The 27,117-nt window shown below is 42.7% G+C and overlaps 1 protein-coding gene and 1 long non-coding RNA gene across 11 annotated transcripts in view; one reads left to right on the forward strand and one right to left on the reverse strand.

Moving 5' to 3' along the window:
• Positions 1-3,783: 3,783 nt before the first annotated feature.
• Positions 3,784-27,055, reverse strand: LOC108401316 (uncharacterized). Of its 2 annotated transcripts, none has more exons than XR_005060974.2 (3): positions 27,010-27,055; positions 19,480-19,601; positions 3,784-4,734 (listed from the first exon to the last, which is right to left on the reverse strand). It is a non-coding gene; the product is annotated as an uncharacterized lncRNA (long non-coding RNA). The 2 variants fall into 2 exon arrangements; XR_012127586.1 differs by lacking the exon at positions 3,784-4,734 and adding an exon at positions 17,408-18,967.
• Positions 24,937-27,117, forward strand: part of LOC108401314 (integrator complex subunit 6-like) — a 57,637-nt gene continuing 55,456 nt past the window's right edge. Inside the window, exons 1-3 of one of the 9 annotated variants that reach the window (XM_037016907.2) lie at positions 25,522-25,598; positions 25,939-26,024; positions 26,166-26,243. In XM_037016907.2, coding sequence (XP_036872802.2) covers positions 25,953-26,024; positions 26,166-26,243 — 150 coding nt within the window. In that variant the 5' untranslated portion in view covers positions 25,522-25,598; positions 25,939-25,952. Of the gene's footprint in view, positions 26,025-26,165; positions 26,244-27,117 lie in introns of all 9 variants that reach the window. The other 8 variants (XM_037016906.2, XM_073228109.1, XR_012127585.1 and 5 more) reach the window with 8 other exon arrangements.

Raw genomic sequence — 27,117 nt, forward strand, 5'->3', positions numbered from 1 at the left:
CCCACCCTTATTCCCCACAATTCCTAACCTACCTCTTCTCCTCTGGTCAAGCCTGTCTCATCAGCACCCAATGAACCCAGGATGCTCATTAATTCACAGATTGTCATATTACAACAAGATACCATATTCATTTCATTCAAAAATGTATTGTAGGCCTCCTCTGTGAGAGGATCTTGATGAGGCGCTAGATCCCAAAAGTGAGCAAGACAGTCCCCAGCCTCTGGTAGAGGTGACAAACAGCCGAAAAGGCAATTGTACGGCAGCATGGTAAGTGCTGGGACAGAGGAGGCTCAGGGAGCTGCCAGAGTCCAGAGAAGAGACGCCTAACCCGGATTTGGGGGGGCAGAGAAGGATTCAAGATGTGGTGTCATAATCCTGAGAAAAGAGGATGAATAAGAGCCAGCCAGGCAAGGAGCTGGAGAGTGGAAGTGACATTGCCAATAGAAAGAGCAGCGTTGACAAAGGCCTGGAGAGAGATCCTGACCTGCTTGCAGAACTGCCAGTGGTTCAGCCTGGCTGAAGGGCTCACAGCTGGAGGTGAACATGTTCTGAGGGCACATGAGAGGAAGCATTGAGCTCTTCCCATTTGGGGAGCAGAGAATCAAAGCAGAGAACAGACGCAGAGAGAGTTTGAGTATTTTTCAGATGTCTTTGCATTGTGCATGCAGCTAGCACTCTCCTGGGCACGTAGGGAGCACTCAGGAATTCATCCTTAGTTGACCATTCTGCCTTCTCATCTGCTAGGCCATTTAACAGATTCATTCTGGCCAAGGGAAGCTGCATTAATCATGCCGTGGTAAGAAACAACACCAAAATCTCCGTGGCTGACAGCAACGGAATTTAGTATCTCGCTTTTACAAAGTCCATTGCAAGTCCAGGGGACACTCTGGGCAGCTTTCTTCCATGTGGTGACCCAGCAATCCCAGCTTCTATGGTTTTGTGGCACCTGCATCTCTACATGTGCTTCCACAATCATTACAGGAGGGGAAGAGAAAGTGGAGAGTCTCACAGAGGCAATTAAAGGCCCTAGTCATGACATACATCACTTCATCTCACAATTCATTGGCCAGAATGGATCACATGGCCCCTCCAACAGCAAAGAAGCATGTGGAAGTGGAATAATACCCCAGTGAGCCTGGAAAAGAACCACTTCGACTAATACCAGCCAGGTGATTGCTAGACTTCTCTTAAGCAGATATTACTTACGATTGCTGTGTGCTAAGTTGGTCTGTCGGTTGTGTTCAGAGAAAAAACTCCTTAAATGTTTGGTCTTAGATGGTTTTATTACAGTTGTTGCTTCTCCTGACTGGAAATTATGCCATCATACATTCTTGGGTCTGACCCAACAATGCTAAGTCATCTGGCAAAGTGCTCATGCTGCATGAGCCACAGTATTGGAAAATGTGACTTGTCCACGGTGTGAATGAAACAAGGCAAACACTGAGAGGCAGATCCAGGACAGATCCACTACACTCTCCAGGTCTTTGTAACCTGATAAAATTTCACTTCATCTGTGTCTTTTGATGGGCGATTCAGCTATTCAGGTATTTCCTTAGATCAGGCTAGCGCACAACCTGAATCACACCTACTATCCATATCTATCTGTATTTCCTATATACAAATGCTGCAAAATAACATATAGCAGACATGCCTTGGTGTGTGTTCCCGGAGCGGGCATGTAGCATGCCAGGCCCCAAGAAATGGCCCTGAGAACCTTTTGAAGGTATTTGCAGGTTATATGGAAGAATGATAGAGGCTGGTTAACACAAGCTTCTTAATTCATCCTAAATCTGGATGTTTAACATATATTGACTATTAAAAAATAAGATATCCTTTTTTTGTCTCCCATAAGAGGGAAGGTTGAAAAGTTTGATAGTATTGAAGAGGATGTACACAAGCCAGCACGCTTTTGCTGAAAGTAAAAATTGGTGTAACATTTTCAAGGGGCAATTTGATCGTATAGATTAAAGGAGAACTTTTTAGACCTTATGATCCAACATTTCTAGTGCTGCAAATCTATCTTAAGGAAATGTTGTCACAGATGTTCAAAAATGTATGTCCAAGGATATTTATTTTAGCATTGTTCATAATGAAATGAACAATGAAAAAAGTGGAAACAACCCCAATGTCCAGTCATACAGGAAGTGAGAAAATATGTATTGCTATGTGATTTTTTAAAAATTAGATGGAGCTACATGTACTGATATGGAAATATTTCCCTGCTGTAACAGTCAGTGAAGAAGGAAAGTTAAAAAATAGCATGAATAGTTTGTTTAAAAAATATGCGAAATAAAATGTTTGGAGGAACAGTAGTTACCTCTATGGGGCTGGGACTATGGGACACTTTCACTTTCTATCCTTGCATAGTGCTGTAATGTCAGAAAATCTGGGAATCTGGAAATGACATTAAATTTTTTCTAAGTTAAAAAACAACGTGAAACCTTCCTCCAAAAAAAGAGACCCTATAATAAAATTCTTTGAATAAAAGCTGACTTCTGAGAAAATCCTGCTTTACCCTCTAGCTCAGGGCATAGATTTGACAGCTCTTAACTTGACCAGCCAAGTGTAACAGAGTGGCGCTCAGCAAAAAAACTCTGAGCAATGAAAGCTGCAGAATAATTACCAGCCATCAGAGCTTCTGATGGAACCCAGGCCTTTGCACTGTCATCTTTGATCTGCTCTCAGGGCCTAATGTTCTAAGTGCTGAGGGCTTTGGGGACAAGAGCACAGTTCTCATCAGATCATATTCTGAGACCTTCCATGGCTACCAGTTGCCTACAGAAGAAATTCAAATCATCTAGCCTGCCATTCAAGGCCCTATGCTATTTCCCAAACCTAAATCCCAACCTAGTCAAAGGGCTTATACAGGCATAATGTTTAAGAGTTCAGGCTTTGGATCTTCAGCCAGATCGAGGATTGAATTTTCTGCCTCATCACCATTTCAGCAAACCCTAAATGAGTTGTCTTTCCAAACCAAATTCACCTGTCTTTCCTCCATAATCCTACCCCCAGATCCCTATCCGAAAGCATTAAACTGTCTTTCCCTTAAACTCCTGCATGGTTGTGTCTATACTGCTTTCAAGGCACTGAAATTTTCTTACAAAGGAGCTTTTTTTATGACCTCCCTAATCAAACGTCAGCCCCATGAAGGTCAGAATCCACCATAGTGGACAGTATATTGCTTGCACAAGCCAGGCCAATAGTAAATATTTGTGGAACTGAATGAATAAACGAATGAATTTTCCTTTTCCCAAGTGCCCCACCAACTTACCCGTGCCCTTGGCTCCGCCACCATTCCCACTGCTGCTCATCAGAACCTACCATTATTCTGAAGGGCAGCAATTCCCAGTTTGCCTTCAGTTTGGCAGAGCTGAAAGCACTGGCCTCAGAGTCAGGTAACCTGACCTTCTAGCACCAGATCTGCCCCTGATAATACAGGTGACTTTCAAGCCATTTCCTTCATTTTCTGGATCTGTTTTCATGTCTTCAAAATGAAGGAGTTGGATGGGATGATTTCCAGAGTCTGACATGCTATGGTGCTCGTACTCTGCAAACTCAAGATAACAAGAGCTTTGAGATCCTTGGGTGCTTACCACCATCATTTCTCATATCTTCTAGTATGTACTTATGATAACAATATGGACAGAGGCATTTCCTTAGAAATACTCTCCAAATGCTTGACCCTTGTTTGGATATAATGAGCTACACCAGGGCCCTACCATCCCAACTCTTTCTGATTAGTATTGATTTTAATGAGGAAAATGGGTTTCCTTTTTTGGGTAAGGTCAAGGGTGCCTGCTTGTAACAGGAGGTGACCTGGTCTGTCTTGTCGTAACAGCCACCGGAGATGCAGCGGTTAAGGGAGAACACAGAGAGCACTTGCATTCCACTCAAGAGCTGGTCCCAGTCCTGTTCCAACTAAAATCACTGCACTCTTCCCAGAAAAAGCTCCAACCCTGAGTAGGGGAGGGGGAGGGGAAAAACAGGGGCTTTCACAGTTCAGTGATAATCCCAGCCCATACAACCCACATACACACACATCTGAGATAAAATGGTCACAAGCACTGCTTTATAATCAGGGCTGGCTTCCTAGGTGCCTGAGTAGGGGTACAGGGCTCTGTGCTCAGAAGGGCCCTGCACTTGGTTTAATGCTCTGCTGTCACTGTTTTGAAATTCTGAGTAATCTTATTTTTGAACTTGGGTTTTGCAAGTGAAGTCCGATGGAACAGTGGAGCATGCCTGTGAGCAGACAAGATCTGAGCAGTATGTGTGCCTGCTGCCATTTCTTGCTGTTCCATTTGCATATAATGTCTATGATGCCCCATGAGCACAGAACTCCAGGGGACCCAGAGGGCGTGGGAGGTCAGCAGGACTCAAAGCCAGAACAAGCTCAGTTCTGCATCTACAAGTGAGTGAGGTGGGTCTGGGGAGGTGGAGCAGCGGTGGTAACAAACCAAAGAGGCCACACTTGCCTTTTGCACCAGAACTCATTTCCAGTGCAGAAAGAATGCAATAGAGTTCTGAGAAACGTGAGGACCAAGGAATCCTGTCATATCCTTATGCTGAAAATGATGAGCTGGAGGGGAAGGGAAAGCAAAGCCAACCTTTTTCTTTCCATCCTTCCTAACTCCTCAGTAAGCTGAAGGTGGAGACTGTTGGTAGAATGCATGTATATCCAGAAATGAAATAAAATTCTTCTCTTGTGATGAGAACACTGAATCGTGTGTCATACACCTGAAACAAATATAATATGTCAAAACCACAGCAACAATTTTAAGAACAAAATAAAAAATTGTAAAAAGAAATAAAAACAGTTGAATTCGTTTTGTGCAGATTGTCCACTGTTCTGGGAAGAACTTAATACATAGGATATATGCATGCATGAACTACAAAATATGAATTATGCAACTTTGGTGACTCCATATGTATGTTAAATGCTCTTACATTTGCATTTTAAACAGGTATTGCAGAACATAAAGATGTGTGGTAGAATTCATGTTGATAATTTAAAATTTTATTTATTTTTTTACTTAAGATGATAACAAATAGATAAATGGCAAATAAAAAACACTATGCCAAGTCAAGACACAGACTGCAGAAGAAAGGAAAAAGCTTTGTAATTGAATGCCTTTACCAACACTTTTTTTCTGCTTCTTGATCAAGGAGGCTCACATTTCCATTTTGCACTGGGCCCTACAAATTCTATAGACACTCTCGCTTATAATGTATGAGGCCCTGTGATGCTTTCTACTCTGGTCTTGGTTTTGAAATGTTGCTCATGATTCATTAAATTGATTTCATGACCCTAAAGGGCTGTGATAGGCAGAACACTGCTCTCGAGGTTAGAGTGCATGGTTTACATTCCCCCAAACATTTTTCTCCTTGACTAAAGCAAAGAGCTTAACAGCCAGGCCTGGGGTCAGTCAGAGGTGGTATTGTTCCCCCTTGGGGGACATGACCAGAGGTGCCAGAAAAATCTTGCCAGCACCTTCACAAGATGGCTTGATTAATTATTTCCATGGCTTCTAGAACCAATGAGATGGCTAATTTGGTCCCACAAGGCCTTATACATATATTTCTTTGATCTTACCTCAGAAGTCTCTGCAGGCCATCAAAGAAATGCTTCAATTAAGTTTACCCCAAAGCTATTCCAGGTACTAGGTCAAGAAGTCACTCCCCTATTCTACTTCTCATCTAAAATCATGCATGACTCCTTTATCCCAAGAAGGTCATCGGACAGGATTATACAATGTATGCCAGATATTAACAACCCAAAGAAGAAACTAAATTTCTAACAAAACTAGTACCGTGATGGCTCAGAGCATAAATTTAGTAGTCAATTAGATGCAGATACTAATCCCAGCTCTGTCCCTCTCTTGGACATGTGACTTAATTTCTCTGCATTTTGATTTTCTCATCTGTAAAAAGAGAATATTAATATCTATCTCACAGTGTTCTGTGAAGATTAAATTAATGTTTGCAAAGTACCTGACAGCACTTAATAAATGATAGCTGTTATCGTTGTTGCTGTCACTTGTACTTCCAACAGAAATTTAAGTAAAGTTATCTACAAAATCATCCTTGACACTATGTCCATCTTGAATTCCTCAGTCTACCAAAAGGTCTTTCTTGGGTGCCTGTTCAGCAGTTCTTAATTTGGGGTGACTTTGTCCCACCAGGCGATATGTGGCAAAGTTAGGCAACATCTTTGGTTGTCACAATGGTGGGGGAGGTGCTACTGACATGTAGTAGGTAGAGGCCAGGGATGCCGCTAAACACCCGTATTACAAAGTATATCCCCACCCCCAACACACAGCAAAGAATGACCCAGAGCAAAATGTCACTAGAGCTGAGGCTGAGAAACCCTGCCCTGGCTGAAGCCTGACCCAGCATCTCCAGGCAAGTGCTTCGTTCCTTCAACACCTTCACAGCTGGATGACTCCAACCCCACAAATCTGATCTTCCGAAGTTCCCAAAGCTATCAGAATACAGGCATGTGGTGTAGTAGCAAAGGAGATTATCCATAATTATCTGAAAAAGTTATTAAAATGCTCTTTTTTCCAACCACATATCTATATGAGTCTGGATTCTTTTACATGATGTAGCCAAAACAACATATGGCAACAGAGAAGCAGATATGGGAATCTGGCTCTCTTTTATCATAGCAGACATTAAAGAGATTTTCAAAAATGTGGAAACGATGCCACTTCTCTGAGTATTGTTTTGTTTCGGAAAATATAAGGTTTATGAAAGTTCATTTAACTGGTTTTGAGAAACACCTATACTTGATATGAAATTAAAATGGGAAATGGGACACAGCGCCACCTAGATTACTATCACAACTATGAATCTCTCTGGAAGAAGACACATTCTAAATAAGAATCTAAATGACTTTTATCATCTGTTTTCTAGGGATAGACACAACTGGAATGAGACCATGAATGTATACCTGGAACTGTTTTTGGAGAAAAATAGATGAGTATTCTCATAGAAAAGGTTCAAAGATTTTTCAGAAAGGAACTGATGAATAGAAGGGCAGTTATATAAGAGTGGGTGGAAATCTGAGGTAGAAAATGATGAGGTGAAAAAGTGAGCCAGACTGCAAGTTAACCAATGGTCCACTATTCACAGGGCCACTAATGCAGGCTGGATAAACAAATTGTGGTGTATTCAGACAACAGAATGCTGTTCAGCAACAGAAAGGAATGGGCTGCAGATACACATGACATTGGGTGAGCCTAACAATATTATGTGAATGAAAAAAGCCAGACACAAAAGGATATAAACAGTATGATTCCATTTATATAAAGGTGAAGAACAGGCAAAAATAACTGATGGTGATGTAATTCAGAACAGTGGTACCTACTGGGGGGTAAGGATTGACTGGAAGGAAGCACAAGGAGACTCTCTGGTGTTATACTGCTAACAGTCACATGGATGTATATGTTTTTCAAAAGTCATAAAACCGTGCATTCAAGATTTGTGACTCTATCTGTATTAAATGGTACCTCAACCAAAAAATAAAAATAAGTTAACCAGTCAATGCATCGACCATTCTTTGAAAGAATCTGTCACTGATTTCACCTAAGATGCTTCTTTCTTTCCCACTGAAATGGTTGAAGCAAGGCTGTCACCCCCTGTGCTCTGTTCTTGAGCACATGAGACAATTCCGCCTCCCAGTCTTTCTAGCCTTACATGCATTGTCCCTGCATCCCAGCATGGCACTTCATATGATTTCTCATGAGAAATCAGGATGGGGAAAAAACTTGCTTTCCCAGCAAAGCATCCCATATCCTGTACTTCTCCTCACCTCCACTACTCCACCCAGAGCACCTGAGGAGCCTCCCATGGCTCTGCTACAATTCTTTGTCTACACAGCAGCTGCATCGATCATGCCATTCTCCCACTCACATCTTCCAGTGTCTTCCACCACACTCAGGAAGAAATCCAAGCCCTGTCCTCTCTCCTACAACAAAGCCCTGCACGAACCGCCCTGCCCCCTCTCATCAGCCACTCTGCCCCTTAACTACTGTGTTCTTGCTACTCTGGCCTTCTTTCAGTTCAAGAACACCAAGTTCTCTCCTGACTCTGGACACTCTCACAGGCTATTTCTGCTGCCTAGAAAACTCTTCTCTGTCCGTCTTCAACTGACTAACTCTCACGCTTCCTAAGCAAGTGCTGGAATGCTACTTCCTCAGAGTGCGGCTTCCTTCCCTGGTTCTCCAGTCTGTTAGATTCTCCTCTTACTCATTCTTCTCACACATCACGTTCTTTTTCTTTCATGGAACTCCTCATGATTTATAGTTATGTATTTATTAGTGTGTTCATTTGTATATTGCATGTGTTCCCTACTAGAATGCTGTTTCTCCAGGGTCTAGCTCTTATTCACCAATAAATATTTGGTAAATGAGTGAATGCTCTTATCCTGCTAACTGCCTTGAAAGAGTTTTATAATGGAGTACTTTGAAGGATGCTGTGGACACTGGCCGAATGAAAAAGTAGAGGAACAGTAGGCAAACCACTCTGGGCAGAATAGAAGGAAGAGCAGTAGTGCAATAATGAAGGGCCTCTGTTGTTTTCATCGGTGCCCTAGTCCTAAATGGGACTCATTCTTTAGTTGATGTCACTTGGCACTGGGTGCTGGGGATACAGCAGGGAACAAGATAGACAGCCCCTGCCCTCACAGAGTTCACATTCTAGGGGAGCAAATGACTAGCATGTCAGGGCTGTGGTGATGCGCCAGGGCTTGAGCTGTAACCATCACTCTTCCTATTTCATCTCTACTGCCAGGATTAGAAGCCTAGCAAGGACCAGGCAGTTAAGTACCACGCTGGCTGCTTCTCTCTGTCTTCTCACTATTTTAGACTAAATCCTAACCAGGCCACTGCCTTTTCTGTTTCCACTGTGTTTCCCAACCATGGTTGCACAGTGGGATTGCTGGGAGTTTTTAGAAATTTTGATACCCTGAGTTCTCCTCCCCAGACATCCGGTTTTAATTGTTCTGGTGTGTGGTCCTGGGCATGTGGATTTTTTAAACTTCACCAAGAGATTCTAATGCATAGCCAAGGTTGAGGTACTGAATTAGAAAGAATACTGCAGGATAAAGGGGCACAAAAATTCTCAATCATAATATAAGTCTATAAGTCGGTCATGGAGATAGTACAACAGCATGAAGAATGTAGTCAATGATTCTGTAAGGTCTTTCTACGTTGAAAGATAGTAACCACACTAATGGGGGTGAGGATTTAATAATACAGGTAAGTGGTGAACAACTGTGTTGTACATTTGAAACCAATATAAGATTGTATATCAACAATAATTCAATTAAAAAAAGAAAGAATACTGCAAGACACAGTTAGTTGGATATCTATGATTTTTAACAAGCACTTCCCCTTGGCTGAGCACTTCAGCCCTAACTAGAGGTTCTCAATATGTGGTCCCCTGAGTGCTTGAATCTGTTGGGGAGCTTGTTAAATGCAGATGGCTAGATTCTACACCCAGAGTTGGAAATGAGGCCCATGAATCTGTACTGAAACTAGCATCTTCCATGCCTGTCAGAGAACCGTGGGTCCTAGAGACTGGCCACTCCCACTTTGTAGCGGAGAGGGAAGCTGGACATAAACAGCTGAAAGTCAAGGTATAGTAAAGGGAATGACATAAAGATATTTAGGTAGAAAAAGTATGAAACTGCTGATATTAAAACATTTTAAGGATGAGCAAGAGTTTAATAGGTAGAAATGAGCTAGAGAGAGGCAGTCCCAGACACCCTCCCCACCTTCCTTTCCTGGCCTGGTGGACTAGATCTCAGTAGTGCCAGATTCTAAGTGCAGAGTTTTCATTTCTCTGGGATAAATGCCAAATGTCATTTATCATGGGTCATATGAGAAGTATATGTTTAGTTTTTAAGAACTTTCCTAACTATTTTCCAGAGTGGCTATACCATTTTACATTTCCATCAGCAATATATAAGTGATTCAGTTTCCCTACATCCTGCCAGAATTCGGTGTTGTTACATTTTTTTTGAAAGCCATTCTGATAGGCACTCTGTAGTGATATTTCATTGTTGTTTTAATTTGTATTTTCCTAACTAATGAGGTTGAACATTTTTTTATTTGCTTATTTTCCATCAGTATATCCTCTTCAGTAAAATGTTTGATCATGTGTTTTGAGCATTTTATAACTGAACCATTTGATTTTTTTTTACTGTTGAGTGTTGTTAAAAGTTCTTTATATTTTCTGGATACTAGTCCTTTGTCAGATGTGTTGCTTGTACGTTTTCTTTCATCTGTATATAGTCTTTTCATCTTCCTCACAGGGTCTTTCACAGAGAAAAAGTTTGTCCATTTGATGGAGTGCAGTTAGTTGATTTTTTTCTTTTATGAATCATACTTTTGTAGTCATGAGTTAATTTTTATATAAGATGTGAGGTTTAGATCAAGGTTAATATTTTTGCCTATGGATATATATCTTTCCTTCATTGAATTGCTTTTGCATCAGTGGGAAATAAAAACAGCTGGCTGTACTTATGGGGGGCCATTTCTTGGTTTTCTATACTTTTTCATTGATAATATCTCTCAACCAACACCATACAGTGTTGATTACTGTGGCCTAACAACATTAGCAAATATAATTCAGTAATAAATAAAAACTCTACATCTGAAATTGGGTAGACTGATTCTTCTCACCTTATTTTTCTCTTCAAAATTGTTTTGGCTATTCTGATTCATTTCTCACACCATACAAATTTTAGCATAATCTTGTTTATATCCACAAAAAGTCTTGCTAGGATTTTGAATTGTGTTAAACCTATACATCAGCTTGAGAAGAACTGAAATCTTTACTATACTGAGTGTTCCAGTCCATATGTTCAATCCAATCCATATTTCCATTTATTTATAACATCTTTGATTTCTCAATCAGTCTTATGTAGTTTTCAACAAAGAAATCCTAGTCCTGTACATATTTTGTTAGATTTACACTTAAGCATTTCATTTTTGAGACATTTCTCTGCAGGTTATGGTGGTTTATTAGTGTTAATAGTTCCCTAAATGTTTGGTAAAATTCTTTAATGAAACCAAGTTACAAAGTCATTTCCTTCATTGCTCCAGTGCTATTTAAATTCCGTTTCATATTGGGTGGGTTTTGATAGTCGGTGCTTTTCATGGAATGGGTCTATTTTATCTAAGTTCTCAGATTTATGTGTGTAGAGTTGTTTGAGGTATTCTCTTATTATCTTGGTAATAGGTAAAGAGTCTGTAGTGATAGCCCCTGTTTTATTCCTGATATTTATCATTTGTGTCATCTCTTTTTTTCTTTTTCAGTCTTGTTAGAGGTTTATTTTATACACTTTTTTAAAAAACCAAGTTCTTGTTTCATTGACTTTATGTAATGTTTTTTATTTCTATTTTCAATTTCATTGATTTCTGGTTTTTATTATTTCTAACCTTGCTTTGGGCTTATTTTGCTTTTCTTTTTCTGGGTCCTTCAAGTGTAAATTTATTAGGTTATTGATTTGATACTTTTCTTCTTTTCTAATGTGAGCATTTAGTGCCAAATATTTCCCCTTTAACACTGCTTTAGCTGGGTCTCAAAAATTGTGGTATGTTGTATTTTCATTTTCACTCAGTTCAATGTACTTTTTAATTTCCCTTGAAACTTCCTCTTTGATCTATGTATTATTTGAAAGTGTGTTCTGTAGTTTCCAAGTGTTTAAAAATTATCCTGTTACCTTTCTCTTAATAATTTCTAGTTTGATTCCGTTATAGTCAGACAACAAACTTTGTATGCTTTCAATTCTTTTAAATTTGTTGAGGTTTATTTTGTGGTCCAAAGTATGGTCTGTCTTGGTATGTTCCATGCATGCCTGAAAAAGATGTGCATTCTGCTGTGGTTGGATGGAGTATTCTATACATGTTGATAAGATCTTTTTGGTTGATGGTGTTGAGTTCTTCTATATCTTTGCTAACTTGCTGCCCGGTTGTTCTATCAATTGCTGAGAGAGTAGGGTTGAGGTTTCAAATATGATTATGGATCTCTTTTTCCTTTCAGTTCTATCAGTTTTTGCTTCACAAGTTCTCAGCTCTGCCATTTGGTACATACACATTCAGAATCCTCTGTGGAGTAGCCCTTTTAACATTGTGTAATGATCCTGCACCCCTGATGTTTTTCTCTGCTTTATTGTTCCTGCCTTCATATACGTTATTTGAACATTTTTTAGAATTCTATTTTGAGTTATTTGTGGTATTTTTTTTTTAGTGGCTGCTCTAGATATTATACAAACATATCTTATCACAATCTACTGGTATCATAATTTTGCCAGTGCAGGTGAGTGTAGGAACTTTATCTCTCTTTATGCCCTTTTACTTTTCTCCACTTACGATGAATTGTCTTAAACTGACAACCAGGTCAAGGTAGTGTTGTAGTTTTTGCTTCAACCATCAAACACAGTTTAGAAAAGTCTGAAAGAGACAACAAGTTAATTGTATTTATCCATATTTTTGTTCATTCTGTTATTCCTCCTTCCTGATAATCTGAGACTCCTTTTATGATTTCTTGTCTATTTATAAAAGTCCCTATAACCATTCTGTATGCTTATCTTCATCTGAGAATGTCTTGATTTCATCTTCATTTCTAGAAGATATTTTTGCTGAATGTAGAATTTTAGATTGCCAGTTATTTTTTTTCAGCACGTACAAATGTCACTTCCTTCTGTCCTCCATGGTTTCTGATGAGAAATCCCTGTTACTTGAATTCTTTTTTGCCTATTGGGAAGGTGTCAGATCTCACTTTTTGATTTCAAGATTTTCTTTTTGTATTTAGTTTTCAGAATTTTTACTGGGATTTATCTTGGCCTGAATTTCCTTGGATTTATTTTGTTTCTGGAGCTTCTTGGAGTTGTAGGCTTGTTTCTTTTGCCAGATTTTGGGAATTTCACCTGTTTCTTAAAAACACTTTTTCAGCCCCTCCCTTTCTCCTCTGTTGGGAGCCTATTGACATGAATGTTAAATCTTTTGTTATGGTCCCACATGTCTCTGTTGTACAAGTTTTTATAAAAGGAAATTTTTATTGCTCTATTTTCAACTTCAATGGTTCTTTCCTCTGTCCTAACCATTCTGTTGGTAGGCCATCCACTGAATTTTTGTTTTGTTTTTGTATTTTTCAATTCTAAAATTTCACTTTGCTTTTTGACATCTTTCATTTCTTTTCTGGGAGTTTCTGCTTTTCATTTGCTTTAAATGTGTCCATAATTGCTCCTTGAAGCATTTGCTTATGATGATTCCTTTAAAATCTTCATAGGCTAATTCTACTATCACTGTCATTTTGATGTTAGCATCTACTGATTATCTTTTTCCATTGTTAGAGATTTTCCTGGTTCTTCGTATAACAAGTGGTTTTTTATTGAGACCTGGACATCTCTGTAGTATATTGTGAGACTATGGCTCTTATTTAAACCTTTTCTTCTTTTTTTTTTAAAGCTGGCTTCTTCTGACACTGTTCTGGCAGAGGAAGGGGAGTCACTGCCTCCTTACTGGCAGGTGGAAGTAGAAGTCCAGGTTCTCCACTTGGGCTCCCTTGACCCTGGGGTGGCTCATCATTGTCATGCCAGGATTATAGGGTCTCCACTGACACCTGCTTGGCTGGGAGAGGTGCCTTGTTACTGCTCCTTAAATGGCCTTCACTGATGTTGGGTAAGTATGCATAGTGTGGGGTGACCTATTTTCCACTGACCCCACCCAAGAAAGGGGCTCAGGGTGTCTTGTTACAACCTGTTGAGGGTGGAAATTTAGGTTCCACACTAGGACTTCACTAGCATTGGTGGTTTGAGGCCACATTATTTCCTGTGGGGTTTGGCTGGAGTAGGGCAGTTATTGCTTAAAATGTTTCTGTCTTGATAGATTGCCCCTCTCTGTGTCCTTTGGCTAGAGGATGCAGGCTTTCCTTGGGGCCTTTTCTGTCTGTGCCTTATGGCATTTGGAGTTACCACATTCTCCAGGACCCAGTCTGTGGTATAGGAGGCAAAAAGAAAACTGAGAGAATTCACCATTGTTTTATTCCTTGTGTCTCAAGGTTCTTACTCCATCTGCTTTTTTTCTCTCCATCTTTCAGTGTCTTCTTGGGTTAGTTTTATAAATAATATACAGAGTTTTTAGCTATACTTAGTGTGAGGAATGGGGGAAAGCACATCTACTCCATCTTTCTGGAAATGGAAGTCCCCAAATATGTTTTGAAATTCAGGATTTGGGGTCTTTTAATGTGATAATGTGATACACAGTGGTTCTCAAATGTGAGTGTGCATCAGAATTGCCTGGAGCTCTTGTTACAACACAGTTTGCTGGGTGCATCCCCCAGATATTCTGATTAGGCAAATGTGGGGTGGGGATTGGAAGTATGCATTACTAACAAGTCCCAGCCAATACTGCTGGTTCAGGGACCACATTTTAAGCCACTCCCTTAGGGACATCTAGCCCAGTGATTCTCAACTCTGGCTGCTCATTAGAACCCCCTGATGAGTTTAATTTTTAAAAAAGAATGTCCAGGCACCACTTATCTTCCACCCCTCAAATACTTTTTTTCTACTGGTCTGAGGTAAGACCTGGGAATTTGGTAGTTTTAAAGCTTTCCAGACATGAATGTTCATAGTAGCATTATTCATAAAAGCCAAAAGGTGAAAATAACCTATTTATCCATCAACTGATGAATGGATAATCAAAATGTGGTACATCCATACAATGGAATAATATTCAGCCACAAAAAGGAATGAAGTACTGATACATGCTATAACATGGATGATCCTTGAAAACACATGAAAAGAAGTGAGATACAAAAACCACATGTTATATGATTCCATGTACACAAAATGTCCAGAATAGGCAAATGTGTAGAGCCAGGACTTGGATTAATTGTTGCCAGGGCTGGTGGGACTAGAAGGAAATGCGGAGTGACTGCTAATGGCCATGGGGGTTTCCTTTTGGGAATGGTGAAATGTTCTGCAATTAGAAAGTGGTGATGGTTGCACAATCTTGTGAATATGCTAAACACCACTGAACTGTACTCTTTCAAAGGATGGATTTTATGGGATGTGAATTCCATCTCAATTGTAAAAGATTCCTCCTAAATGATATCCAACATGTTCCAACAACTGGAACAAGGCAGCACTATGCCTCACATGAAGTTGCAAATGTCGACAGGGATCACAGAGATTTTTAAATGCCCAGGTAAAGGGTTTATATTTATTTCTGTAGGTCACAAATTTCGTTTTTCTCTATATTTATCTGATTAGAAGAATCACCTGAGAGCTTGTTAGAATATCTAGAGTTCCAGACCTCTTTGGTGAGACATAGATTCTGGATTATAATCAAATTCATGTTTAGAGTGGTGTCTGAACATCTGTTATTTTAATAATACCTGGAATGATTCTGATGTTCAAGCAAATTTGGTAAACACCATGTTAAGCGATGGGGAGTCACTGAATGTTTTTCCTCTTTTTATTGAAAAGCATGTTACTTTCTGAAATGTCTCATTGTTTCAGCAGCTTAATTAGAAGGAAGTTTATTGGAATTGTGATTTACCACAAATGTTTACCAAAGAGCACTGAAATTGAGTTATGTTGAACAATGGGAAATGGTCTGTGTACTTGTAAAGGCCATTTGATGTGAAGTCCAATTATGTCTCCATAGTCAGTTCCCACAATTTGCAGATGTGAACTAATGTCAACTGGAGATTGCTAACTGCTTTCTCACTGTTTCCCCCATCTTGTTCCTTTTTTCTTTCACCCATGTGTAGCATATTCCTAACATTGACATCACTTATGCAGTGTTTTTCAAAATAGAAAATATCTTCCCTTCTGAAATTATTTTTTAAGGTTTTTTGAACTGTAGGGAAAAAAATTAAAGTTCTCCACAGACTTGTCTACTTCCAGAAAGAATTTCTGTTAATGCTGTGGTATATATGCTTCCAGACACTTATTGTGTGCATAGAAGAATGGAATCATACCATGCGTTCTATCTTTTTCAGTGAAATTGTGGAACATCTTTTGATGCCCATGCTTCACATCTCCACCTTATCTATCTTAATGATCATGGGTATGTATGTATATATTATAATTTACTTAATCAGTACCCTTTTGAGAGATATAAGTTATAATCCATTTTGTTGCTAATGTGGCTTTTTTTGCCTTTGGAATGAAGATTTAAACATTTATAAAAATAAAACCATGAATGTACTAGGAAAAAGTACAGAACATTTTTATAACCATGGATGAGGGAGAGCTTCTTAAACCACTGCAAGAAACCCAGAAACCATAAAGGATGTGTCAATAAAACTTGACAGCAGAAAAGTTAAAACTTTTAACTGATACCATTAACAAAATTAAAACACGTATTAACACACTGGAGTAAATAGTTGCAACACATGACAGAATTAATAGCCTTACTTTATGAAAAGTACATACAAAGTATTGAGAAATATTCAAAATTCAAAAGCAAAATGGGTAAAGGATGTGAGTCAATTCATGGGAGCGGAAATATAGGTGGCCCATAAACTTATGAAAAGCTGCTTAACTGCCCTAATTAAATAAACACAAATTAAAACAACAGTGCAATAGCATTTTGGCCTATCAGCTTTGCAAAAATTAAAAAAAGATTGATAGTACCCTGTTTTGGCTAGAGTGTGGGAAAATGGGCACAGATGCACTGTTCTGAGGGTCAAAATTGGTACAACTACATTAGGAGGAGAATTTTGCATTCCCTATCAATACTTAAGCTGTCCACGCCCTAGGGTCCAGCACTTGCGTTTCTAGGGCTCTAACCTACTGAAATGGCACAAGGGCATAAAGCCATTTGCACAACAGCCCTCATTGCAGCACTGTTGATAGCAAAATGTTGAAACCACCAAATGTTTTTCAACAGGGAAATGGTTAAATAAATTATGGAGTAATACTCTGTACCTTTTAAAATGAATGAAATTGAACTGCATTTGCTGTCATGAAAGGATAACAAGGAAGTAATGTTAGGTAAAAAGCAAAACTGCAGAACAATATGTGTTCTGTGAGCCTCTCTCTGTAAACAATGGTTCTTAAATATATATCTTGTATATGTGTATATAATATGTAGGTCGGTGTGTGTATTTTTATATGTTTTATACACACACACTCCTAGAATACACATACACACCACATACATACAGCTAGAAAAATGCCTCAAATGTAACATGGCAATTATTAATAGTAATTACCGGTGGTGAGTGAGACATGCACTTTTTTTGTACAGGTCTACATTGCCACAAAGTTGAATTTGTTACAATGAACAAGCAAACCATTATTTCTGTAAATATATATGCATATATACATATATATATAAAACATATACATATTTAAAATGTAGAAGTTGATGGTTTTATAGCAGGAGCACTGAAATGATTTGAAATGATTTGAGCTGGGCTTTAGTTTAATCTGGAGAGAGACAAGTGCCAAGGAAAAGGCACTTTTCCACAGTGGAAAGGAATATCTATAGGACCTGACAACTAATTTTATGTAAGTGGAGAGACAGAGTGAATTAAAAATAGCTCAGTCCCCAAAAGACCTTGGAGATACCATTAACTGGGGTTGGCAAGCTAAAGGAGCATATTTGTAAGGGGAAATCATACCTTCAGAGTCTAGACAGATGTGTTAGTTATCTATTGCTACAAAATAATTTAGTTCAAAACTTAGTGGCTTAAAATAACAATAATCATGTATTATCTTTATGGTTTCTGTGGGTCAGGAATTCAGACTAGGCACAGTATGCAAAGCTCGTTTCTGCCCCACGATGTCTGCACCGTCAGCTGGAAGATCCAAAAGCTGGGGGCTAGAATCATCTGCTGGCTTTCACTCACATGTCTGATAATTGATGCTGGTGTTGGCTGGGGTCTAGTTGGGACTGTCTGCCAGAAAATCCAACATGTGCCTTCTTCATGCAGCCTGCCTCCCTCACAACATTGTGGCTAAGTTCCAAGAATGAGCATCCTAAAGAGAGAGAGACAGAGACAGAGACAGAGAGACAGAGAGAGCCTATCCCAACAGAGGAGAAGCTCACCATGGCAGGAACCATGTCCTGTTCATCTTTTTGCCCCAGGCACTTAGCAGAGTGCCAAGCAGAGCAGGCCTAAGTATCTGGTGAACTGAACGCTGGGTAAGTGAGTTCTTAGGTGATGGTGCAAAGCTAGCCTGCTCTGTTATCAAAGGCTCTTTCATCCCTACGTGGTAGGATGGAAAATGGAAAAGCTAGCAATATATTTGGGGCAAATTAAGTAATTTATCCCAAATATACTAGCTGTAGGGTTTCTTGCTAAGTCTGGTTCTACCATTGTTGCATGTTAAAGAACATGTTGTAACATAGTTTAAATGTCAAGTTATAAAAAGTAGTCTCAATAAGAAGAGGGAAGACTTACGAAATCTATGCCTTAGCAGGAATAGAAATGCTTCTCTTTTTTATTAGTTGAAAAGGCTTGTGTAAGAGCTATTGAAGAATTTTTCACAGCACTAACCCCCCACCCCACCACAATTCAAAAGGGCAACTAAAGGTATGTCAGTACTATGGGCTGAGATACAAAGGGCCTAAACCAAGGGAAGAGGAGTGAGATAAATTTGAGTAATATCTACAAGGCAAAGGCTCACCAGTACTTGATGGTCCATTGCCTGCAGGGGAAGAGAAAGGCGGAGGGCACCAGGTGGTGGAGGCAGGAGAGACTGAGGCTGGCTGGGGTGGCTCTGCCCGCCTCTCTGCTGTGTTGGAAATCACTCTCTATGTATGACATACTTCCCTGGAGCTCCACAGACGGAGCGAGGATGCTCGTGTCTCAAGGGTTCCTGGCTGAAATTCCGTACCACAGGGGACGCTTCATGCGGTGAGCAGGAAGGAGGGGATCGCCACAGACGATATGAAGGGCAAAGGCCGAGATTCTGGGACCTCAGCCAAGAGGCTCCTATGCCCTGAGTGGTGACAGGAAATTACTCAGGTGGCAAAACCAAGTGGGGAGCCTGTCTGGGGGCTGTCGTGAGCCAAATTTCATCAGCAGCTATTGTTATTTTTGGCCTGTGCTGCCTCCCAGAGTAGCCACATCTATAAATGTCCATATAACTTGCTGTGCCTGGGCCCAGGGCAGAAGGAAGCAGCTAAAAAGGATTGTGCTGGGCAATTTTCCACCCTTGATTGGTAGATGCCTAGACCTCAGGCACCCCAGGTTACCTCTTGGGGCACCCATCTCAATTCTTTGGGCATCCTACTATCACTACCACCCTGCACTAGCCCTCCTCCCATCAGGTTTCAGAAAGAGGGCTCCCCGAGCACAGGTGTACCAACAGGAGTCAGGAGGCAGATCACAGCAGACCCAGGTCCCATACAACCCCACAGGGTGGGTTATCCAAGGCCAATCTTTGGGGGATTGAGAGGGCAGCCTCCATGCTTGTGGTGCTGCTCGGAGCTGGTAGCCTCATTTTCATACCTTTGTTTCCCTCTCCTGGCCCCTCTTCACCTGATGATGAGCTGGTTCCATGCTGGGCTGCTTCTAATATATGTCTGGGCTCTCAGGCACCCAGCACACACTCTCTCATTCTGCTGTTGCCCCTGCAGAGGGAAAAGGAGAGCTTGGGCTCTGGGGTAGGGCAGCTGATGAGCTGAGGGACCTGTGTCCTCCCCTGGAATGATGGGAAGAATAAGCCTCACCTCACAGGATGCCCTGGGATAAGATGTGCAAAGTGCCAAGCACCTTGCCTTGCACATGGAGTACTTAAGAAACAAAGCACTCACCACCTAGTGTATTCCCCCCAAATCTGCAAAAGGAGGCAGCTTCTCCTCCCTCTGAGGCTTGTTTTTATACTCTACCCAGCCAGCTTACCTCCTAGTTATTTATACTTGGGTGTTCCTACTGAATTTTCTCCATAGCATTTACCGCTAATATACTAGATATTATTTCATTTATTCTCTGTCCCCAAGGGCAGGGAGTTGGACCTGTCTTGTTCACTGATGTATATCTAGCTCCTAGAACAATGCCCGGTTCAGAGTCAATGTTTATACACATTTGTTGAATGAGCCCCCCTGCACATATGTACCTCTTCCCTTGTGCCATCTCAGAGGGTGGCCTGACAATTCCCCTTTTGCTCAAGCCAGAGCACTGGTCCTCTCTGACTCTTCCCTTTCCTCGTACTCTGCACTCAGTGAATGGCTAAGACCTGACTATCCTACCAGCTAAGGGTACCAGGATTCCATGTGCTTCTCTCTGTCCCCTTGTTACCACTACAATTTGGCCCACTTAGATTAAAGAAATACCTCTTACTTGTCTCCTGGATTCCATTTTTGCACTCACCTAACCCATTCTCCTTGCCAGAGATAGAATGATACCAGCAAAGCAATTCACAGGGAGTCTTTCAATGACTCCTCATTGCTCCCAGGATAAAATTCTAACTGCTTAGCAGGGCCTGCCAGGCCCTGCATGACCTCACTTCACCAAGCTCATCTCTGGCCACCTCTGTCCTTATTCTATTCCCTGCCCCAGCTCCCCTACACTCCAGCAGTGCAGAAGTTCTTTTCTCTGATGGGTCTCTTTCAATGCCTCTCACCATCTGGCCAACCTCACCATTCTCTGTTTAGAACACTCTCTCTCCTCCTCCCCTGCCCCATTCCTCATCTCCACCAGCCTTCCACCAGGCTATCTCCTGCATTTCCTGTGAGTGACAGCTTCAAAGTCATATACTTCAAGACACTTTCTCTGTATGTCCCCCTGACCTCTTCACCCTTCTAGAAGATATGCTCCTCTCCACTGCTCCTATAGCACAATGTATCTCCTCTCTCATAGCACTTAGTCTAACATAGCATCTACTCTTTTGATTATTTTCCCCACTAGAATGTAATCTATGAGGGCATGGACTATATCTGTTTTTGCTTTTATTTAACGCATATAGAACTTACTCTTGTTAAGCACTTCTATAAACGCTTTATAAATATTAATTCATTTAATCCTCATAACAATCCTATGAGATACTGTTGTTATTCCCATTATATACATGCTGAAGTTGGGGCAGAGAGAGGTTCAGCAACTTGCCCAAGGTCACATAGCTAGTAAATGGCAGAGCTGGCACTTAAATCCCAAAACCCAAGCTGTTAACTGCTACTGTGTGTTGTTTCCCTTGTCCCCCACTGTATTAGAATTCCCTGTCATATAGAAGGTCCACCCAAGGACTATATGAATAAAAGAAAGAATGACTAAAGAGAGTGGAAATAACAAAGACCTTAGTGGGGGCAGTGGGAGAAAAGAGGTAGCCAGAGATGGAGACAGATTAAGTTTAGGAGTCATAGAAATTGAAAGCAAATAGTCCAAGGGGTAAGGAAGACGCCAAGAGAAGTGGCAGGTGATGAAAGGCAAGGTGGCGGGGGCAGGGGGCGCTCAGAAAGGCAAGTGACAGCTCAGCAGTCAGCAAAGGAAAATACAGAGCAGACCATTGGATTTGGCCTGGCGCTGGCCCCTGGGGACCTCAGAGCAGTTTCCATGGAGTGCTGGGGAGAGAAACCAGATTGCATGGGCCTGGTGGAGAAACCAGACAGTGAGATTTTGCTTCCCTCTGAGCCATAAAAGGCAGCGTTTCGGGGGGTAGTAATCAGATTAAGTAAGGTCTTTTTGTCAAGATGTGGTGATTAGGGCCTGCTGCAAGGCAAGAGGTAACAAATCTTTGGGGAGTGAGAAGTCAAACCAGCTCTCACCAAAACAAAAGGTCTGCTGTGTGGTGGTGGACAGCACCATGGCCAACTACATGAAAAGTAAATATGGGGCAAGTATGCTAACATTGTGAAGGGAATGAAGGCCAGGAGAGCAGCGCTTGGGAGAAATTCCTTCCTGAGAGATGTCTAGTAACCCCAGACATGAGGTAGGAAGGTCTGGAATGGGGGATTTTGGTGAGGTATTAAAGTGAATTGATTTAGAGGCTACCAGTGAAAGAAAAGCAGATAAAAAGCAGAGCCATGAAGAAGAAAGGGGAAACTATTTTCAAGAGCTCACAAGTTCAAAAGGCATGAGAAAACCAAAAAGAAGATAGGATACTTAGTGTAGGTCATAGGGCTGCAACGGAAAAAGAATTCTGTTAACTGACCAAAGGCCTGGCAGTGAAAATGGGCCTGAAACTTGGAAGCAGTTGGGGAGACGATTCAGCTAGGGAGCCAAACAGCCAGCAAGGCCCAAAGCGGAGTCATTTCATAAGCAAGGGGGATTATAACAAAAGGGAAGCGCCAGAGGTTCTGGAAGGGTGTGTGGCTCAAGGGCTTGGCCTGAAGGCTCCTACAGGGCCCATCCACAGGAACACGGAGCTGTCCTGCTCGGTGGGGATGGCAGGCTGGGGACAGCAAGGCAGTGCTGGGCAACCCGAGGAAAGGAGCGCCTGGGAAGACAATGAATGGATGACAGCCATGGCGTGTTCAACATGCCTTTCACAGCCGTTTGTTGATCAGGTGCTGGGTAGTACTCACCAGGCATTGGGCACAGGCTCTGCCTGCTCCCAGGAGTTTACATCCCAGAAGACACAAAGCCGAAGAACCACTTAACCTGTAACATGAGGGGGCTGATGTTGTGTAGCACAGAAAGATGGAGAAAGGGCTCTGGGGGAGGGGGGGCGAGGTTCAGTGTTAACGTGTGCCAAAGAAATGCAATGAAGTGGTCTATACACACTCTAGCATAATCCAGGGTTTACTTTCTTCCAGGAAGTGAAGAAGACAGGCTTTATGCTGAGGGCCTGGGGTTTCACTTAATTTGAATAAACCCATAAATCCACCAGATGATTATTTTTTGTATATTGTTATTTTTGTAGTTTTATAATGAGACACAGATAGATTTCAGATTCTATATTGACATCATTTCAATTCCATTTGGGCTTATGCCAAAAAAGATCAATAATATGCCCTATTAGAAAAAAGAATACATTAAAAGGCATTCACTTGCTTGGGGAGGACATACCGATGACAGTCCTGTGGGCCCTGCGTGCCCTCAACCTCTGGAGCACTGGGTGGCTAAAACCATTTGTGCTTCCCTAATAGTGATAAATCATTTTTGAAAACTGTTTCAATAGTATCATGGAGGGATTTTTAAAAAATATTTTATATGTATTTTTTAACATAATCTCTTTTCTGATTATGAAAGGAAGGCATACTTATTGTAGAAAAGTTGGGGAAAAGTATAAAGATTTTTTTATGTCTTCTTAAAATACCATTTGTGAACTTGGGCATATCACAGTTCATAATATACATTATATATATATATATATATATGTATTTTAGTATTTGGTACACATACATATGTATAATATATATTTATTTATATAGAACATATAGTATGCTTAGTTATATGATTATAATTAAATATATTTGTTAAATTTCTTTATATAAATAAATATATGTTCATGTGTGTGCACATATGTGCGTGTAAAATATAAACTCCTAATAGGAAATCTTGTACTTCTTCAACCAAAGGATAGTCTAAGCAACCAATCAACCCCATACATTTATCGGGTGGGCTGAAAGTGGTATATTATTACTTAGTTTACTTTAACAAAACTGTGATTTAGGTAAAGTTTGTTTGCAGGTAATCCCATCCCTGCCTGGTGTTGGGCAGAATTCTTACATGGCTCCATGATCTCCACCCCATGGCATTACCTCCTGTATAATCTCTCCCTGAGTGTGGGTGAGACCCGTGACTTGCTTCTGATCAATAGAACAGGGCAGAGGTGATGGTAGACACTCACGTGATTAAGTCACATTACATGAAGCACCTTCTTAGCAGACTGGAGTGAGTGATTTCCCAGCTGGCCCTGAGCAGCAAACAGCCATGCTGTGAAGAGGGAACTGCAACTGCAGGTGGTCCTGGGAGGGCCAACAGCTAGCAGACACCCCCAAGGAAGTGAATGAACTTGGAAGCTGAGTCTTTCCCATTCAAGCCTCCTGGTAAAAACGCAGCCTAGCTGACATCTTAAATGCAGCTTTCTGAGACTGAGCAGAGAATCTAGCCACACCATGCCCAGGCCCCTCACTCATGGCAACTGTGAGGTAATAAACGTGTGTGTTGTTGTAAGTTGCTAATTTTGTGGTGATTTGTTACCCAGCAAAATTAATACAGTCCCCTGGCCCAATGAGTCCGGCACCTTCAGCACACCAGCCCATGTAGACATTGCCCTTTCCAACAATATTTGTAGCAGTGGAAATGGGGGCTTCTGGTGTCTTTTTTATCCTTATTCTCCGTTAATACACCACCAGGTGTATCCAGACTGGCCTGAAATGCACCATAGATATTACTATCTCTGGCTGATTTTTTGTTTACACCATTTCTTTCAACCCAGAATTCCACCCTTTCCCCTTTGTGCCTCATCCATGAAAACTTCGGAATTTCTAGATCTCTGAACCATCACTTCAACTGCACTTTTTATTTGCATCACTGTATGTCCCTGACTCATATACTGCCAAGTGACCTCTTCTAAAACCTTATTTTTCTGAAAATGTTATTGTATGTGTGTGTGTGTGTGTGTGTGTAATACAAAGAGCATATAAAAGATTATTTGTCCTCAGTGAAATTGTGAACTCACTGAAGCTTAGGATTCCTCATTGTGCCTAGCATACTGCTAGGAATACACACCTCCATATTTAAAAATATTTTAAAATTGTGTTACATGAAGCAGCAAAGCATGGCTGGCCATTTATTGAACCTCTCCATAGAGGCAGACCTGAGAGCACCCCTCACTGTTGTCCTAATCTCGCTGAGCTGCACTTCACTGAAAATTAAATGTTGTGCCAACGACCGTAATTATTTCAAAGATTAAATGAGGCTAACGTGGATGCTGACTCTTTCTAGGTGCTCAGTTAATGTGAGTTGAGTCAAAATCTAGGTTGATAAACCTCCCATGTGTAAAGGCTGTCCATACACAACAGTGGTGGAATTCTCACGGGCAAGCCAATACTTAAAAGGTTCAATGAAACCGAAGAAGCTTGTACATACAGTTTAGGTAACTTGTGTTTCAGCTACAGTTTCCTCTCTAAGTAGATATATGTGGAACGCAAGGCCAGCAACCGACTTATAAATACGGATCACGAGTGGGGAGGGATCTAAAGGAATGCGAGTAGGTCTTGCCTGTAAAGAAGTTTGCTGCTTCTGAAGTGTTTTTGTCTTAGCCACTGGCAGAACTGATCTATTGCAGTTAGCAAAGTGTTTTCTGTGCAGCCTGTCCCAACATCTGCTTCTGCACTTCTGTGCAACTGTTGCTCAAATTCACTCGTCCTTTCGAATCTTTCTGTTTGTGAAGAGCAAGAAAAAAATCCATCCAAACCACCCTAAGTATCCTAACAGCTTTCAGGCCCTTTAAAGGAGGGAGGGTCCTTAACATTTCCCCGTACCCCCCTGTCTGGGTTCAAACTTCAACTCCCAGGGTTCGCCCAAGTCCCACCCCTTGGTCTGTCATCTAATGAATATGCAAATATCACATAATTGGCAGCCAATGGCGTGGGTTCTGGTCACATGGTACTCTTGGTAGGTGAGCGGACAGAAGTTGTGTGTCGGTGAACAGAGACAGCTCTCAGTCTGGGGCGAGCGCCAGAGTGAGCGGGGACGGATGCTCGGGCAGTAGTCCCTGCGGCGGCGGCGGCGGCAGTAGTGGTGGCAGAAGAGAGGAAGGGGGAGGGCCCCGAGGGCTACATACGCTCACACTTTCAAGTTCCCTTGGAGGGAGAGGAGGTGGGGCTGCAGAAAGAGGAGGCCAGGCGCAGTTCTATCCGTCCCGTCCCGTCTCCCAGTCTTCCTTTTGCTCTCTCGCACCCTGGCTCGGCGAGAGTTGTGGGTTCGGGTGGCAGTACGCGGCAGTTAGGACACGAGGGCCAGTAGAGTGGGGAGCGGAGCCAGGGGTGCGGGGGAAGATGCCCATCCTGCTGTTCCTCATAGACACGTCCGCCTCTATGAACCAGCGCACTGACCTGGGCACCTCCTATTTGGACATTGCCAAAGGCGCTGTGGAGTTATTCTTGAAGGTAAAGGGAGCGGAGGGGAGAGATGGGGAGCGCTCCCGAGGGATGGGGGGGGGGGTAGATTTAGGTGCTTCTGTAACGTCTGTATCGCCCCCTCCTCCCTCCTTCCCTTCGCGGCCCCCTCCGTCATCCCTCGTCCCGCAGCTGCGCGCCCGGGACCCGGCCAGCCGCGGAGACAGGTACATGCTGGTCACCTACGACGAGCCCCCGTACTGCATCAAGGTAAAGGGGCCATCCAGGGGGTGGGGTGGGCGCCGACCGGGAGCGCGTCGGCGGGGGCAGCTGAACCCCTCGCCCCCGCCCGAGGTGGTCCTGCGTCGCCCGCAGGGCGTGAGGCGCGGGGGGCGGGCAGAGCGGTGCAGCGGCGGCTTCCCAGCGGCTGCGGCGCCCGACCCGGGAGGGGGGCGGGGGAGGGGCGGCCCCGGGGCCCACCCGCTGGAGGGCCGAGCCGGGGGCGGCGACGGCGCGGCGGCCTTGGAAGATGGCGGACATTTTGCTTTTGTATGAGCCAGAGAGGGAGACTGAGGGCGCTGCTGAGATGGGAAGGAGGGAGGGGAGGAGGAGGGGGAAGGAGGGAGAAGGAGGGCCGAGGCCCGGAGGGAGGCCGCGGGCCGGGCCCGCCCCTTCGGGGCGCACCCTGCGCGGCGGCGGCGACTCCGCCCCGAGGTGCTGGGACTGGGCGCGCGGGCGCTCCCGGAGTCCGGCCCCTCCTCCGGCCCCTCCTTCTCGCCCCCCTCCCGCCCGCCGCGGCTGCTCCTTCTCCCCCGCTTCCTCCTTCTCCCCCCCTTCCTGCGGAGAGCGTGGCGGAGCCGGCCGCCCGCCTGCAGAGCTGTGGCTCCCGCTTCTGCACTTCTGTGGTCTCCAATCCGCCCCCACCCAAAGGCAAATGTGGCCGCCCTGCGAGCCTCCCAACGCCCCAGCCCCCGTGCCCGGGACACTCCTCTCATTTCCTCTCTGGAATCGGTGCCCTTAAGCGCGGCTCACTTACCCTAGCTCCTGTTAGGGTTCCTTTGGGGACTCCGCGGCAGCCGCGACGGAGTGGGGCGGGGAGATGCCGCGTCAGAACCCACAAGGGGCAGAGCTTTTCAGGGACCTG

Source organism: Manis javanica, chromosome X (genome assembly GCF_040802235.1).
Source record: "Manis javanica isolate MJ-LG chromosome X, MJ_LKY, whole genome shotgun sequence".
Lineage (NCBI taxonomy): Eukaryota > Metazoa > Chordata > Mammalia > Pholidota > Manidae > Manis > Manis javanica.